The sequence below is a fragment of the Caloenas nicobarica genome, chromosome 19 (genome assembly GCF_036013445.1).
Source record: "Caloenas nicobarica isolate bCalNic1 chromosome 19, bCalNic1.hap1, whole genome shotgun sequence".
Classification (NCBI taxonomy): domain Eukaryota; kingdom Metazoa; phylum Chordata; class Aves; order Columbiformes; family Columbidae; genus Caloenas; species Caloenas nicobarica.
Window position 1 is genome coordinate 10,283,375 of NC_088263.1, and position 14,768 is coordinate 10,298,142.

Sequence of the window (14,768 nt, forward strand, 5' to 3'; positions counted from 1 at the left end):
AAAATTTGCTTTTTATTTATGGCAGAATTGTGTCTGAAATCTCCCTGACAGAATTTAAAAGCATCCTTTATTCAAAACCAAACTGTTTAGTAGGAATGCATCAATTTAAGGGAGGTTCTGACGGTGAGAGAATAGAACAGCCTTGGGGGAAGGAGAGGCGCCTGATCAAACTGAAAACCTGACTCTCTCCATGCCAAGTTTTATTTTATGTAGGTGTTCGTACAATTAAATTTTCACTTTAGTCCCCGTATGTGTATATAAACACACCCCAATTCTTAATCTGCAGGTCAGGACCACATCTATAATTAAGAGAAATAAAGCAGAATTTAACACTACAACCAAAACATTTCCACACACAACATTAGTATGAGTTGTAGTTTTTATTTTTATTGAATGAAGGACAGACACTTACAAATTAATAACTAACCTATTCTAAATCAGGTTTACTTTGTTATATTGCTTAATGCACATTAAGAATGCTGACCCACAATTACCAGTGGGTCAATTTGGAAGGATATAGAACCTACAAAAGCATCAGCAGCAGAGCCCAGCACTGTCTCACAGCACGGCTTCTCTCCACGCCTCTCCCCCTTGTATAATACTTATTATATTCTTCCAGATCAATGATTAATAGGATTCAGACCTTCCTTTCCGCCACCTTTTTGTTACTGGCACCATAAACCATCTCTCATCTACCTGAGCACCGGACACCGATAGCAGGAGTCACCTTGCCGCAGGCATCCGACAGCAGCAGGACAGGTTGTGATCCTATTAGTTTTGCTGCCACAGGGGCAAAAAACCTACTTCATAAAAATAAATCTTCAAAGCCAGTCAGGCAGCCGGCTCCCCCGGCCCCTCCAGGCCAGGCTGCATCACGAGGCCGAATGCGCCCTGTCTGCACCGCAGGCTTCGCTGAATCTCATCCCGAATATCAATTACAGCTCCTTTGATATTTTTTCCTTAAATGTGCTGATATCCATGCTCAATGATTTAATTTCACATAACTTTCATGGGGTCTTTTTCTGCAATTCTGAGATGAAAAGAAGTAATTTCTTACCACATTTTAAAATCTGGATTTCTGCCAGTTTCCTTAAAACAGCTACAATTTGTGCCAATTCAGTAATTTTTAATTACAAATTATTTTTCTGCCTGTACTACTTTTAAAACACAGTTCAAATAGATACAATTACAAATTCTTCGTTTTCTATTCTAAGATTCATTCTTATTAAGAACCTAGTGCTTACACAGAGACATTTTAATTTCTTCCTGGTGTTCCAAAACACCTTACGGAAAACTTGCAATTAAATTTAATCATTAAACACAGCATTACATTGGGTCATATAGTTAGCTAATGATAGCCTACTTTCCTCAAAATTAAAAAATAACAAGCAGAACAAGTAATGCATGAGAAAGCAAACATGCTGTGATATCAAATGAAGTATGTGGGAGACGATCGAACAATAACGAAGCACAGAGTGCACACATTCGGTGTGGTCATTTGTGCCAGGTACGGTTTGAGCAGCCCAACCACAGCACCATGTGCTGGGTGAAGCCTTCACCTCACCCTGGTCCCTCTCAGGATCGCACTCACTTCAAAATTGCCAACGGCCCCTAATTCTCCCCAGGTTCTCCCACAGCACCAGCTGGGCGGGAGGCAGCTTGAACGTCAATGCACGAGAAGCCCTGAAAATTACTTCCCCATATTGTGATCTGATTTATGAAGCAAGTAGGGCATGAACAAAATAAATAAACGCACCTTAATGAAAAGGAAATCGGTGACAAAGGGTAATGCCAAGGGTGCTGCAGGAGAGGAGCACAATATATGGCAGCTGCATTCAGTAGCAGTGACGCTTGTGAAGAGAGAAACGGGCTTGGCTGGCACTGAGTGGCTTTTATTTGGAGTCCAGAAACAGGAGTCACCCCACGGTTTTGGGGAAGATGAGAACTTTAATATCAGTAGCACTAAGCAACTGGAACAGCCGCAGTGCCGCTTTTGAGATGGCCTTTATTTGTTATTTTTTGCAAAGGACAGAGAGAAACCTTGCAGTCTCCACAAGGGTTTCAGCCCCCCTCCAAGATATTTTTGTGTTAGTGAACTCCACGGATGCACGGTACAAAGCCACGTTCCCAAAGAGTGAAACTGGGACAGCAGTGACGTTTTGATCCTGCTGACCACCCTGTGCAGAAACTGGATCCTGAGCTTCAGAGAAGGGAACCAGCTGCAAGAAGAGGGGGTTGCTCCTGACCCCGGCACTGCTGACCTGCTCTGTCGGCTCGCGGCTGCTGTCCCACAAAGCCCCGGTCACCTCTCAGCTCCAGGGGTTATCGATACTCAGAACACACCTGGTGACCCAGCTGAGGCAGAAATGAACTTCAGCATGGATTTGGTAACTTTAGAGAGAGATGAAATTCTGAGGCTATTCAAGTCCTAATTCTGCATTTTGCCAGCAAAATTCTGCTTGATGCTGTTCAGCACATGTTGGAGCTCTTTATATCTTTCTTAAGAGGCAGGGGTCATTTTCTGATGGAGTGACTGCTATGAACTCTAAGGGTGGGTATTTTAAAACCCAATAATATATTAAGAGCTGTAACTGAACGAAGAATTTCTGATTTAAGTCTCAGGCAAGGCTAAAGAAAGAAGAACCCTTTCCATCTGAAAAGCAATTTTCAGGATGAAGTCAGGGCTGTTGTTATTCCTGAGAAAGGAACAAAAGTCTGATGCCAAGAGTTAGAACAAGAAGGTACTTCCAAGAAGGAGACTACAAAACAAGGAACAGAAGATGGGACCTTGCACTGCTAACTGGCAGCAGTTCAGCTCCAGGTTAGTTAAGTGTCTTGAATGCTTAAAAACTTTATTTGCAGTCTCAATTCTGACCTTAGTGAGGAAGTGGCCACATCTCGAGCCAACCGGTACTCATGTACACTGTTCCAGGAAACCTGTAAGGAGAGTGACCATACAGAGCTGATCTGAGAACATAATGTTTAAAAAAACCAAAGTGACTTGGAGAACAGAGATGACCATAGACCATTACCTAAACTTACTGAATTGTGTCAGAATTCCACGTTTAGTAAAATACATTTTAATTGCATAAAAGCAAGACTGTTTCAGTGCATACATTATTGAATTAATTTACGAAAATATTAGGAATTCCTTACGTTATTTTTAAGAAGTTTTTAACGTGCAAAAGTCAAAGTGAATGAAGGGGAAGAACATGTATCCACAGTAAGGAAGAAAGAGAGCAATCCCTAGCACAAGAACATCCCACAGCACAACTATACCTACTGGCCCCTTGGTACAACCGGTTCAGTCGATTTCCAGATCACTGTCCTCGCTGTAACACGCAGACGGATTACGTATAGAAGTCAGGAGCACTAGGTCTTTTTCTGGAAGCAAACCACATTCTTGCAGAAAAGCCTCCAGGTCTACAGCAAAAAAATCTTCTCCGAGCTGGTCAGTGATTCGCACAAAATTGCCGATGAGCTCACCTGCCTTATAGACCAGCAAAGCCGGCAGAGCGTTATTAGTAAAGCGAGCGCTGGCACCAATGAGTGAACTCTTTACTCGGCAAAATTTCACTGTTGGATACTCAGTGGCCAGGCAGATCATACAGCCGTTCAGGGACTCGGTGCCGGGGATATCATCTTCATAAATATGGATCATGATCAGTGTGCTCTTGTGCTCTTTATCAACTGTGTCCAAAAACGCTTCTCCACTGGCAATCTCAAAAACCTGTTTAAATTGCTGCCCGCTGTACAACTGCTGTCTCATCTCCTCCATTCGCTGCTTCCTGTATCGCTGTAAAAATTCCTCATCGTCTTCATCATTGTGAATCATGTTATATTCTTGTAATGTCATCTGAAAACACATACGAAGATACATGAAAAAGACCCGCAGCACTATAGGGATAACTTATATAATTTAAATCCAGAGGATTAATGTGGGTCACTCATCTTTAATAATGGCAAAGTACAACTCATGAAGGCTCAGGCACCCTCTGTATTACATTCTATTTTGATCTAATTAGAAACCACGTCCAGCAGGAACAGCGATTTCAGCTTTGGGAATTCTAGTTTCCACGGGCTGCACTAATAACACAAGTGGCTGCTCCCCGCTCCCACGTTAACTCAGGTTAATGGTGGCTCTGTGCTTTCGCCAAGCCACAAGCACCGATTTGGGCACCTGAAGTACCACTAGAATGCAAAATAATTAAACTTGACAACAGCTGGCAAACACGTTTATAGAACACTTCCCACACCACTGCTGTATTCCTGTTCACTGGGGAGAAACAATAGAGATCTACTGCTAGAACAAGGGTTCCTGTGTGATGAAACTGAGAATGTTAAAACATTTGAGTAGCATTTTGATTCCTCTGTGCCGTGCTACCTTTCCATTGATTTTTTCCTGAAGCTCTTTCTGCTTCTGCTTATCAGTCTCTTCATCTAAGTGAGATCGACATGTCATAGATAACTTTTTTATAAGTCGCTCCATTTCTCTGCGCTGCTCCTGCCGCTGTTCAGTCTCCAGTTGTTTAAACCTTCGCCAGTCATTAATGACTCCTTTGGGACCTGAAATTAAATATGTTGACATTTGGTATAAAAGGGTAATAAAATTACACCTATAATTCAAAATTCAAGTAATAAGCCAGCAGGAAAATAGTGGCCCTCATGAATTTTTTGGATACTGTGCAAAATCTTGAAATTAAACAAAAGTAGTAACTTGCCACTGACATGTCCTTGAGCTTGTATCTGTTTTTTTTAGTCTAAGAAGACTGAAGTTTATCTAACTAGGCTACTCTCAAAATTGTCGTAAAGATTATTCTGAAGGTTAATATCAGTGCTCTTGAAATAGAACCACCAGCCCTCAACCGCTTCTTAGACTACAGCCAGGAAATCATCAGTCTCTGACTCAAGGATGCATAAAACCAGGAGTTCCACCTAGAAAAATGCATTTTAGAAAGACACATGAATTTTCCAACAAACAGTCTTTACAAAACAATTCGTTTGATACGAGGATACCTGTGTTGACAGCACTGCCATCGCTGCAGAGCTCTACTTCCCCAACGCCCTCGGGAATGGTGCTCTCCCCTTCTTTATCTTCTTTCTCGCTGTCTTCATCCTCACCCTCACTACTGCTGTAGTAATACTGGAGCTTCTCACCCAGCAGTTTATCATCCAAAGCAGTCATTATGTCCTAAAAAATAAATTAACAAAGCAAAGAACGTCTCTTATTCAAATACACAGCACACCACTTTAAATCCATAACTATGGTCCTTTACCTCCTCAGAGCAGTTTTTCAGCCATATGAGAGCAGTTTATAGCCCACTGTCGAACAGCCTGCACTGCAGACAGTCACCTGAGCTAATTCTGAGTCACAATTTCAAACTCACTTAAGTTAAAAACCTTTACGAACAGAACTGTTTTGAGGCTCACTAGCGCAGGAACACTTCACGTGTCTTCTCATTCACGGAGCATTAATCTTCTGACTTTATTTGGGAGTCTTACCAGCCTCACTCAGTTCCATAAGGTTGATTTTCCAGCTATTGAAATTTAAATTTCCAGTATCATTTGTGTTATTTTAACAATGATTTATTTGAGCTGAAAAACGATCAGTGTAATTAATCAAATTAATATGTTCTGACCTGTATTCCTTTCCAGTCTTTCAGAGACAAGCTTCTATCGACACCTGGAAGAAGAAATTTCAGATTACATTAACTCGAATTGCTGAAGACAATGCCTTCTGCAGAAAGTCAGTACACTGAGACAAGACAGCAAATGCAAGGAAAAGAGTTTCAAGCAAATGTAACTGTGGCTGCTGTTTAATAAAAAAAGGTTATTCTCAAACACAGCATATACTCTTTCAGGTATTCAGACAGAAGATACAAATCTTACGCTTAGTGCTACAATTTCATGACCATCACTTCCAGGCTGAGAAATAACACATCAAAAAGAACCATCTTCACATCTCCCATCTTTTCACCTGTCCGCCGACCACACTGGGCACCTTCACAGACCTCAACTGCATCGTTTGGACAGACAACGCAAAGTTAGACGCTGACACACTGATAAAGTGATTGCAATTATCCTAAAAATCTTCACTTTTCCCCAGGTTAAACGCTTTCTTTATCCAAAATATCTTCTGCTAAACAGAAAGCGAGCCCAGCAGCATCTACCCTCTAGAGGAACACGCTTCACTCTGCAGCACTCTACAAGTCAGCCCCCATTAACGTGTATTTTAATGGTTGCTCGATGATCCCCGGGGTCTCGTCCAGACAAAACGATTCAAGCTATTTGACGGAGACGCCCCGAGCAACGCACGGATGAAAAGGGCTTTTACTTCCCTGCAGGTTCTGCAGCGGTTAAAACCAGGCTAAACAGATTGTGGGGAGGCGACAGATGGGCCGGGATTACCGGGCACTGGGCCGGGATTGCCGGGATTACCGGGACCGCAAGCCGCTGTTAGAAACGCGGATCCTCCGCCGGGACCAGCGGGCGACGCACGGGCTGAAAGCGAAGCCGTTCGGCTCCAGCAGCAGCGGCCGAGCCCGTTCCCAGCCCCCGCCCCGCCCGCCCGCTCCCCGCAGGCCGTGCCCCCGCGCTCAGCCCCGCCGGGAGCCGCGCTCCGCCCCGGGCTCGGCCGGCGGCGGCCGGACCGGGCAGCGCTCCCCGGGGCGGCCCCGACCCGCCGCCCCCCGGCCCGGCCCGGCCCCGCCGCCTCACCCGCTCCCGCCGCCTTCCGGGGCCGCCGCGCGGGGCACGGCGGGAAGGGGGAGGAGCCAGCGCAGGCCCCGCCCCCCGCCGCGGCCCCGCCCCCCGGCCCGGTTAAACAACGAGGCGATTAAGGTGGACAAATAATTTTTATTCGTGCATGCAAATACATGTCAATACTGCAAACTTCTTCCATCAAGTCTCTCAAACACGGAAAACCAGGATGCTCAACCCCGTGACCGGCCAACGCCACAACCTCCGCACGTCAGCGCGACAGCAAACACACACGGTGCCCCCGCCGGGCCCCCCTACGCTACCACAAGGGAAACATGACCATTGGGAACCCAAAACCGAAATAAACGGAATAGAATTTACTCCCCCATATATCCCCATTTCATTTTACAGATTTTTAAATTACAGTTTTAAATAGAAGCTGAGAATGCGCCATAAAAATGAGCATTAAATCCATCGTAGCGATGGTGCCTGCTTTATACATGATGGGTGTACACCATCTTTTATTTCATTTACATTTCAATCGAACAATAGATTTGCAAAGAAAATGTCTAATACAGACGTAAAAATATTCACACTAGAGCTTCACAATCGGTTGTACAATTGACAAACAGGCCTCTTTTCCCAAACTTTCCAGCTAAGCAAACTTATAAAATATAATCAATGCAACAAGAAAAAAAAATTTTCTTTAAAACTTCCAGGGAAAAGAATACGCAGTAAACAGTATAAATGCAGACAGCAGATGCTGCAAGCTAACCACAATACTTCTGAGTGGCTGTACAGTGGGTATGTGCAGTACAAATCAAAGCCACGTGTGTTGTATCACAACTACCATATAACGTACTTGTTTGCCCGGCTAAGAAAACGCATGCACTTCCATGCCTTGGGAACGGAGATCTACTCTGGATAAACCGATGGGCTATGTGCAAATGACCTTGGCTTTTGGCAGTAATAAACGTAGCCAGGCTCTGTTTTATTTCAGCTTTTACAGCAAAATATTGAGTGATTAAAAGCTTCCACAAACATCCTCCTCAAATAACGGGGTATAGGATTATGTTCAGGTATTGGTCATTTTGATAATTCAGGTTGGTTTTATTCTATCACTGACAGTTTGGGGTTTTTTCCTTGCCGTGCTCCCTTGCCAGCAGAGAGACACACGCCGATGACTACTGCCAAAGTCAGCTGTTCGGTTCTGCTGGAAAACTGGGTCATTTCAAAAGCACATTTATTGTGTTCTGCTTGCAGAAGAGGACCCTCGGTGAGAGGGAATTTCCTAACAAAGGGTTTAAACTACAACTTAAAGAATGGACTTCTACATACTATAGATAATCCGATCATTTCTCATTTTGTTACATTCTGAAATTCAACATCTTTTAATAACAGTCTAATAATAATGAAAAGTCTGTTCACAAATATGATCAAGGAGCTGCTGGCACACAGTGTTTATGTACAGCAACAGGTACAACTTGACAACTTGTGCTTTAATAAAGCAAACAAAAACAACGTTTGGAACTATTCTCAGTTTAGATCAAGTTATTTTAAGCGTTCTTTCCTCAGCTGTTCCGACCACTCTGCATCGTTTTGTACCTCATCCAGCCTAGTACACTACTATACAAAACCAGCATTCAGCTCTTGAGTACGGGATAAATTAAAAATTCAATTGTGTCAAAGCACCAAAACCTTCCAAATTAGACTTCTACAATTAAGATTTATGTAATCAGCTGCACACAACTTTTTTTTCCCCCCTCTAAATCAAATGTCAAACTTTAGCGTTCCCGTACTTGACTACCAAGAACCAACGCCAGTTTGCTTTGCACAGAGTCTAACCTTTCCTCTGAAGGGTCTAGTATACATTCTACAATGCAAAATCTGCATAAACACTAAGATTCATTTCTTGTCACCTGTTTACAGGAACAAAATATCAGTAGCAGGGCAATCACTCTGCTCTAAGTACACGTTCAGAACGTACAGGTAATCACTTCTCACACACACATTCTCCCAGCACAAGCATTAGTCTCTGTTAAGACCTATGTGGGAAACGAGGCAAACCAAGGAATGAATCCAGGTAGTGAGGCAACACAATTAACTTAGATACTAATAACTCCTGTATCTCTTGCATGTGAAATCTCTGCTGCACCCCTAGCAGGAGGGGAAAAAAAAAAAAAAGGCAAACCAAAACAACCCAAAATGCTTGTCCAAGCAAAGCAAAAGAGCCGGTCTCTTTCCCCAATCTGCTATGGGCCTTTTTCTGACAGCACAGGTAAGTTAGGCCAAAACCTGAACGGGAATCGCTGCGATTAACACACAAAGATTAGTCACTGTCTCTCAGCGTCAGAAAATAAGCCCTTCCATAGCCCAAAGGCACCTGATTTACAACTGGACAAATGAATACATACTTGTTTGGACAGGGTCAAGGGCTGAAACTTCACCAAAGCAGAAAGCCAGAGCTGGGTTCCCACCTGCAGCTTCCTGTCAGGGCACTGGAAGGCACACAGTCAGTGTGACAACTGTAAGACAAAGCTGGCATGCTGTTAAAGCCCCTCCGAGTTCTTTTGCCTGTCATTCTATATATATTAAAAAAAAAAAAAAAATCAACTAAAAAACCCCCAGCCTCAGTTAAGAACCAACTTCCCATGTGAAGTGTCCGGTCACCCTAGAAAACTGCCTTATCGCGGGACCTCCTGCTGCAGACAGGAGTATAGAGACACATCTGTCCTTAAACACGCCAGGACAGTCGGCAGGAATATGTCAGGCTTATGTAATTTCACTGGACAAACAGGCAAATGTGTGTAAGCAGCTTATCCCAATCCTCCTCCAGCAGAGCACAACCAAGTTTTTAAAATTGTAATTTTAAAATTAAAAAGTTAAGGTAAATACACAATCAATTTATGTAGTATATATTCACCCTCAGATCATGCTGAAGATGTTCTGTGGAGTTCTGGTGCACAGAGGGCTCTTTCCCTGAGGGCAAATAAGGACTTCTCAAACCTTTATATTTTCTCTATTTTTGTAACAAAATAGCAATTTAAAATTTAAAAATCTTTTAAAAAAATTACATCACCTTCAACATGGAAGATCTCACTGTTTAAATATCCATGAAAGAGACATACTTGTTTGCATATCTGTCTTGGAATTACATTGTACAGCAAATAATAGTATCTCAGAAGCATTTCAAAAGTAATATAAATTCATATTTACAGAATGGTCTTGGTATAAAATATACAACAATTATATTTATGTCTAACATTCTAAGTTAAAGTTAACATCAATAGGAAATAAGTTAAGGTGACAAAGGTGGTCTGGTTCTTGTATCCATTCACTTTGAGCTGCGAGTGAAACGAAGCGTCAGCCTAATCCGAGCTACGCGGTGGCACTGGCTCTAGGGAGGGACAGCAACAGCCAAAGAAACTACAAAAACACTACTGGACTGGTTTTCTACATACATTCCTTTACATTTGAGTATTAAAGAGATGTGTAAGATCTTCCATACTGACACCAGAATATCAAAACTAACCCTTGGATTTCCAGGTATATTTACAACATAATTATTTCATGGAGAGGTTCATTAGGAGAGATATCAAACACCAATATTTACTCCGTCTAATCAGTAACCCTCAGGGAAATGCCAACCCCCACCCCCCAGAAGCGTGCACAAAACAGTTATCAAAATCTTACCCGACCACATAGCTGTGATTTTGTAAAATAACAACTCAGACGACCAGTAACATGATCCTCTTTAAGCATTTTGCTAGCAGGAAAAGCCCTTACATGCAGTACACCTGGTGAAAGATCAGCTTGGCTTAAAATATTCCAGTATAATTTTCAGAGTAAACAACTTCACAGAAGTTAATAAAAACATAAAAAAAAAAAAAAAAAAAAGGTAAAACTTGTCACAAAGAAAAGAGGACAAACAAATAGACAGTAATCATCAGGAGGGAGAGTCCTGCTTTCTTTTCCAAAAAAGTGGATTTTTAAGCTTCTCAACAAAAATATGCCCAGGGCTCTAGTTAGTGTGCATTTATGAAAACCAATTTTCAGTTGACATGTCTGATTCTCAGTCACATCTTAACAGGGCATAAATTCATACACTTTTCAGTACTCCGAAGGTCAGATAATGCTATATTATTGTATTTTCAAGGTCTTTGAAAATAAGTTGCCACTGAACAAGCGAAAATTAAACCTGAATACAAAATTATGATTAACAACATTTAAACAAAGGTAATACAACCGCCTTAAATTCCCAATATTTAGTTTAAATTAAAAACAAAACAGTACAAAAACCAGCAATACCATCTTGTTAGTCAGTGCAAACACTACATACAGGGTTTTCAAAGGAAAGCCAAGAGCACCCGATGCTTTTTGCCAAGTCATCTGGATTCTATAATCTCCAAGTTGAGAACTATTAATAAAAAAAAAAAAAACCAAAACCCAAAACTGCTGTTACATTAGTGCATAACCTCTCAAAATGGTTGAAAATTGTTTCACATATAAATTGGGGAAATCAATACCTAGTACGTTAGCTGGAGGACTTAGGCACTTGGTTTACTTCTGGTAACTTTACTTGGACAAGTAGCCTGTGTATGTGTATCTACAGCACTAAAGCAGAAACTGGGGGGGAAATGGAAACAAAAAGCCGCAGCAAAGCACTGCACCACAGACCTGCAAACAACGCAGCAGTGCAAAGCTAATGGTGTGTTAACCCTGTAAAAGTCTCAAGTCCAAATCTCTACCTCTCAGTCTTCCAACGGGAAACTATACTCCATGCAAAGTTCCACAACTAAAGAAAAAGCAGCTGCAACAAGACGCAAGTTCTTCTCTCATGAAACAAAACAGAGACAAATAAGTTAGTCTTCCTTTCACTAGATGTATCATTGTAGGATCCTGCTAGTTTAAATAACTGAGTTGTTAGTTTTCTACAGAAGCCATTTTAAACAAGAATGGCTCAGATACCGCACCGGATTGCTACAAACTCATAAAAAGCTGCTTTAAGCTTAAGTAAAACAACGTCCAAATTCCATTCATTTGTGGAAAGTGAACGCCTTACCCTAGTAAAGTAAGTTTTTCTTCTTCAGAATGCTAATGCGAGAGGGGCTTGAAGTATCAAAGAGTCCACAGGAAATGCATGACCCCAATATTATTTTCTTTAAAAAAAATATACATTATATAATATATATTATATATATAAAAAGCTAGTGTAAATGCTTCCATGGTGTGGTCACAAGCTGGAAAGATGAATGCCTTTCAGCTGTTAACCATCCTGCCATTTGCAACAGGCTTTAAAAAGTCATTTTTATCCTCAGACATAATGTGAGCAGTTTTCAAAATGAGGCTGCCAACACTGACTGCTGTGCTGATGGGCAGGCAGCTTGCATTGCTAACAGATGTTGTGATCGGCTGACTGAAGCAAGAAGTTACAGGCAGGATTGTTTTCTGCTCCTCCCTGAGGAGAAAAATAAGTTATACAAATATTAATCAAGTACATGCACAAGTATCCGGAACTGAATTGTGTGCATTAAATAAATACTGACACAAACTTATTTTTAGCAACAGGCTAAACATCTTACTATGGAACGGTACGCTCAAGATGTTAAATGCAGTCTGCCTCATTTTCAAAGGCTGCATTACACGTTAAAGACTACAGAACATACAAACCTAGAATAGTGTATTTTAAAAACTACCTCTCTATGGAGATTTGTGCAAATGGTATGACATTAAACCTTTTGAAGTTTTTCTTAATTTCTGTTAACTATAAAAATACTTTTGGATTTTTTGCTTACTGAATGTGAAAGGTATTTTTAACAGCTGTGACGTGTTTCAGTATATACAATTACAACAATGCGTACGAACAATGGTAACATCCTGTGACTTTCATATTTGTGACCTAATTCTATTCCTTAACAAGTTCTTCTCACTTCGCCATGTACACACAATGCAGACGTCTAATCCAAGTCTGAGCAGGAACGTAGTTCATCCTTAAACAATCCCGCTTCAACTAGGCTGCTGCTGCTGTTTGCCTAACACTGGCAGACACTGCTGTTTTGTCTAACACTCACAGAATCACAAGGTCTTCACCTAAACTTTGTCTCTTCTGTTCCATAGATTCTTTCTGGTGCTGCTTGAGCGGATGCCCGTTCTCTACAGTTGTTCCATTGAGCAGCTGATCATCTTGAGAACTAATACCTAGCTGTATATCCAGAATCTCCTACAGGAGAAAAGGAGAAATGTCCATCAACACCATTGCTACCAGCTTTAAATTTTCCTATTATGTTCTACTACATGAAGCTGATGGAAATAGGAGGCTTGTCGTAAGACTCCTTATTTTTATTTCATACCATTGGAATGTATATCACATTTTACTATAGGAAAAGGAAAAAACAGTTATTCAAAGATGGCAGTGAATGACAACAGAAGTATAAACACCAGGTGCTAAAAAATTGTTTATCAGGTGAGATACAGAGGCAATAATTTAAGTGTACGATGCTTTAAAAAAGGACACGTTATCCTAATGCCTGAACACCAGGATGTTTTATGACTGCACAGCAATGAGGAAACCACATAGAAGAAACCAGGGCAGATGCACAGAATTACAAGCAATGAAGCAGTAGTCAGAACAAAAGAACACTAGATTTCAATCATTTAAATGACTTTACTATTAGAATCAGGTGAGCACAAAGCTTAAATTAAATGATCTCATTCAAATGAAAACTTCAGTGTAAAACATTCCTCACTACGGTTTCAACACCGGAGCGGAAAGGGAAAGGAACGGACTCCTCATCATCCCTACGGCTATCAAAAGATAAAGAGCAAAAAGCTGGAAGCTGTGACAAAAGAACACAGTGAGCTGGTTTTAACTTCAGTAACATTAACCACTGGGTGTCTGAATGAGAAGTATGAGACCCCTAGTGCTAAAAGAAAGCAAATGTTTGTTATCACTACAAAGACTAAAACCAAAAGGCTTTGCTATCAACAACCCACTAATTCACAAAGAAATTTTAGAAGTGTTTTAGTAACCAGTGAAAGAATCCAGTGAGCTCTTCAGACACACAGATTTTCGTACTTACTTCTATTTGTTCGCCTTGCCCATCAGGTTCATCTGTATCAAGGGCTGACAGCTCCAATTCAATGTCTCGATCTGGCTTTGTGTCTGCACAGTCTTCCGTATAATCGGTCTAAAAAAAGAATTAATATGTTCTGTAAATTTCAAATTGGCTTTTCACCTGCTTCATACAACACTCATCCATTAAAGTGAAAGCAGAAGATGCATTTCTAGGACATTTCTACAATACAGAAGAGCTAATTAGACATAACTGTGGGCACGGACAACACAGGATACAAATCTAAATCTAATTACATTAAAGTACTGAAACAGAGAGATAAAATGAATATCGAAACAGAAATTTCTGTAGAGTCCATTGGCAGAATGTTTAGACTTACAACGCGTACAAATAGAATGAAGAGCAATGATTGCATAAAAATGAATTGTCACATTCTTCCCATTTTGTAAATGGATGATCGGAGCAGCAGCGCAGCAGGTGCACCTACTTGATCTCAGGTGCAGCAACAAGTGACTTAACTTGCACAGAATATGTTATAAATATTTGGGAATGTTAAAACTAAGAGTTCTAACTCTTAGTTACAATGCATGCACTTATACATATACAAAACACCTCAAAAGATCTGTTTCATCCCAGTTACCCCTTTCTTTACCTCACCATTCCTCAAATCAATTTCCTTGCTTAAAAGATTTAAGGTAAGACGACTGCCTTCATCCAGAGAATTCCACTTCTGTTGCATGGCTAGTGCATTCGCCTCTCTCTGAAGTAATAATGAGTTACTTTTGGCCTACGGAAAGAAATGCATCAGTTACCGGCAATGACACTTAGGCCATGTATTGTCAAATGGTAAAATAAACCAGCTTACAAAAAGAGCATTTCTCTCGCTAGATGGGTAACTGTGAATTCCTTCAATGCACAGCATTTATTTTGTTCTGCCTTTGCTGACATGCACCAGGCCCACCACTTTCTCCCAAAAGTGGCCTTACTGATGTCATG

General features: G+C 41.2%; 1 protein-coding gene across 8 annotated transcripts in view; it reads right to left on the reverse strand.

Annotated features, from left to right (window-relative positions):
* Positions 1 to 198: 198 nt before the first annotated feature.
* Positions 199 to 14,768, reverse strand: part of RC3H2 (ring finger and CCCH-type domains 2) — a 33,864-nt gene continuing 19,294 nt past the window's right edge. For 2 of the 8 annotated variants that reach the window (XM_065648634.1, XM_065648635.1), the window contains exons 18-24: positions 14,425 to 14,559; positions 13,779 to 13,886; positions 12,790 to 12,919; positions 5,640 to 5,683; positions 5,017 to 5,191; positions 4,385 to 4,566; positions 199 to 3,856 (exon numbers count right to left, since the gene is read on the reverse strand). In XM_065648634.1, coding sequence (XP_065504706.1) covers positions 3,305 to 3,856; positions 4,385 to 4,566; positions 5,017 to 5,191; positions 5,640 to 5,683; positions 12,790 to 12,919; positions 13,779 to 13,886; positions 14,425 to 14,559 — 1,326 coding nt within the window. In that variant the 3' untranslated portion in view covers positions 199 to 3,304. Of the gene's footprint in view, positions 3,857 to 4,384; positions 4,567 to 5,016; positions 5,192 to 5,639; positions 5,684 to 5,889; positions 5,981 to 6,408; positions 6,546 to 6,717; positions 6,745 to 6,847; positions 12,158 to 12,770; positions 12,920 to 13,778; positions 13,887 to 14,424; positions 14,560 to 14,768 lie in introns of those variants that run through there. The other 6 variants (XM_065648638.1, XM_065648639.1, XM_065648640.1 and 3 more) reach the window with 6 other exon arrangements.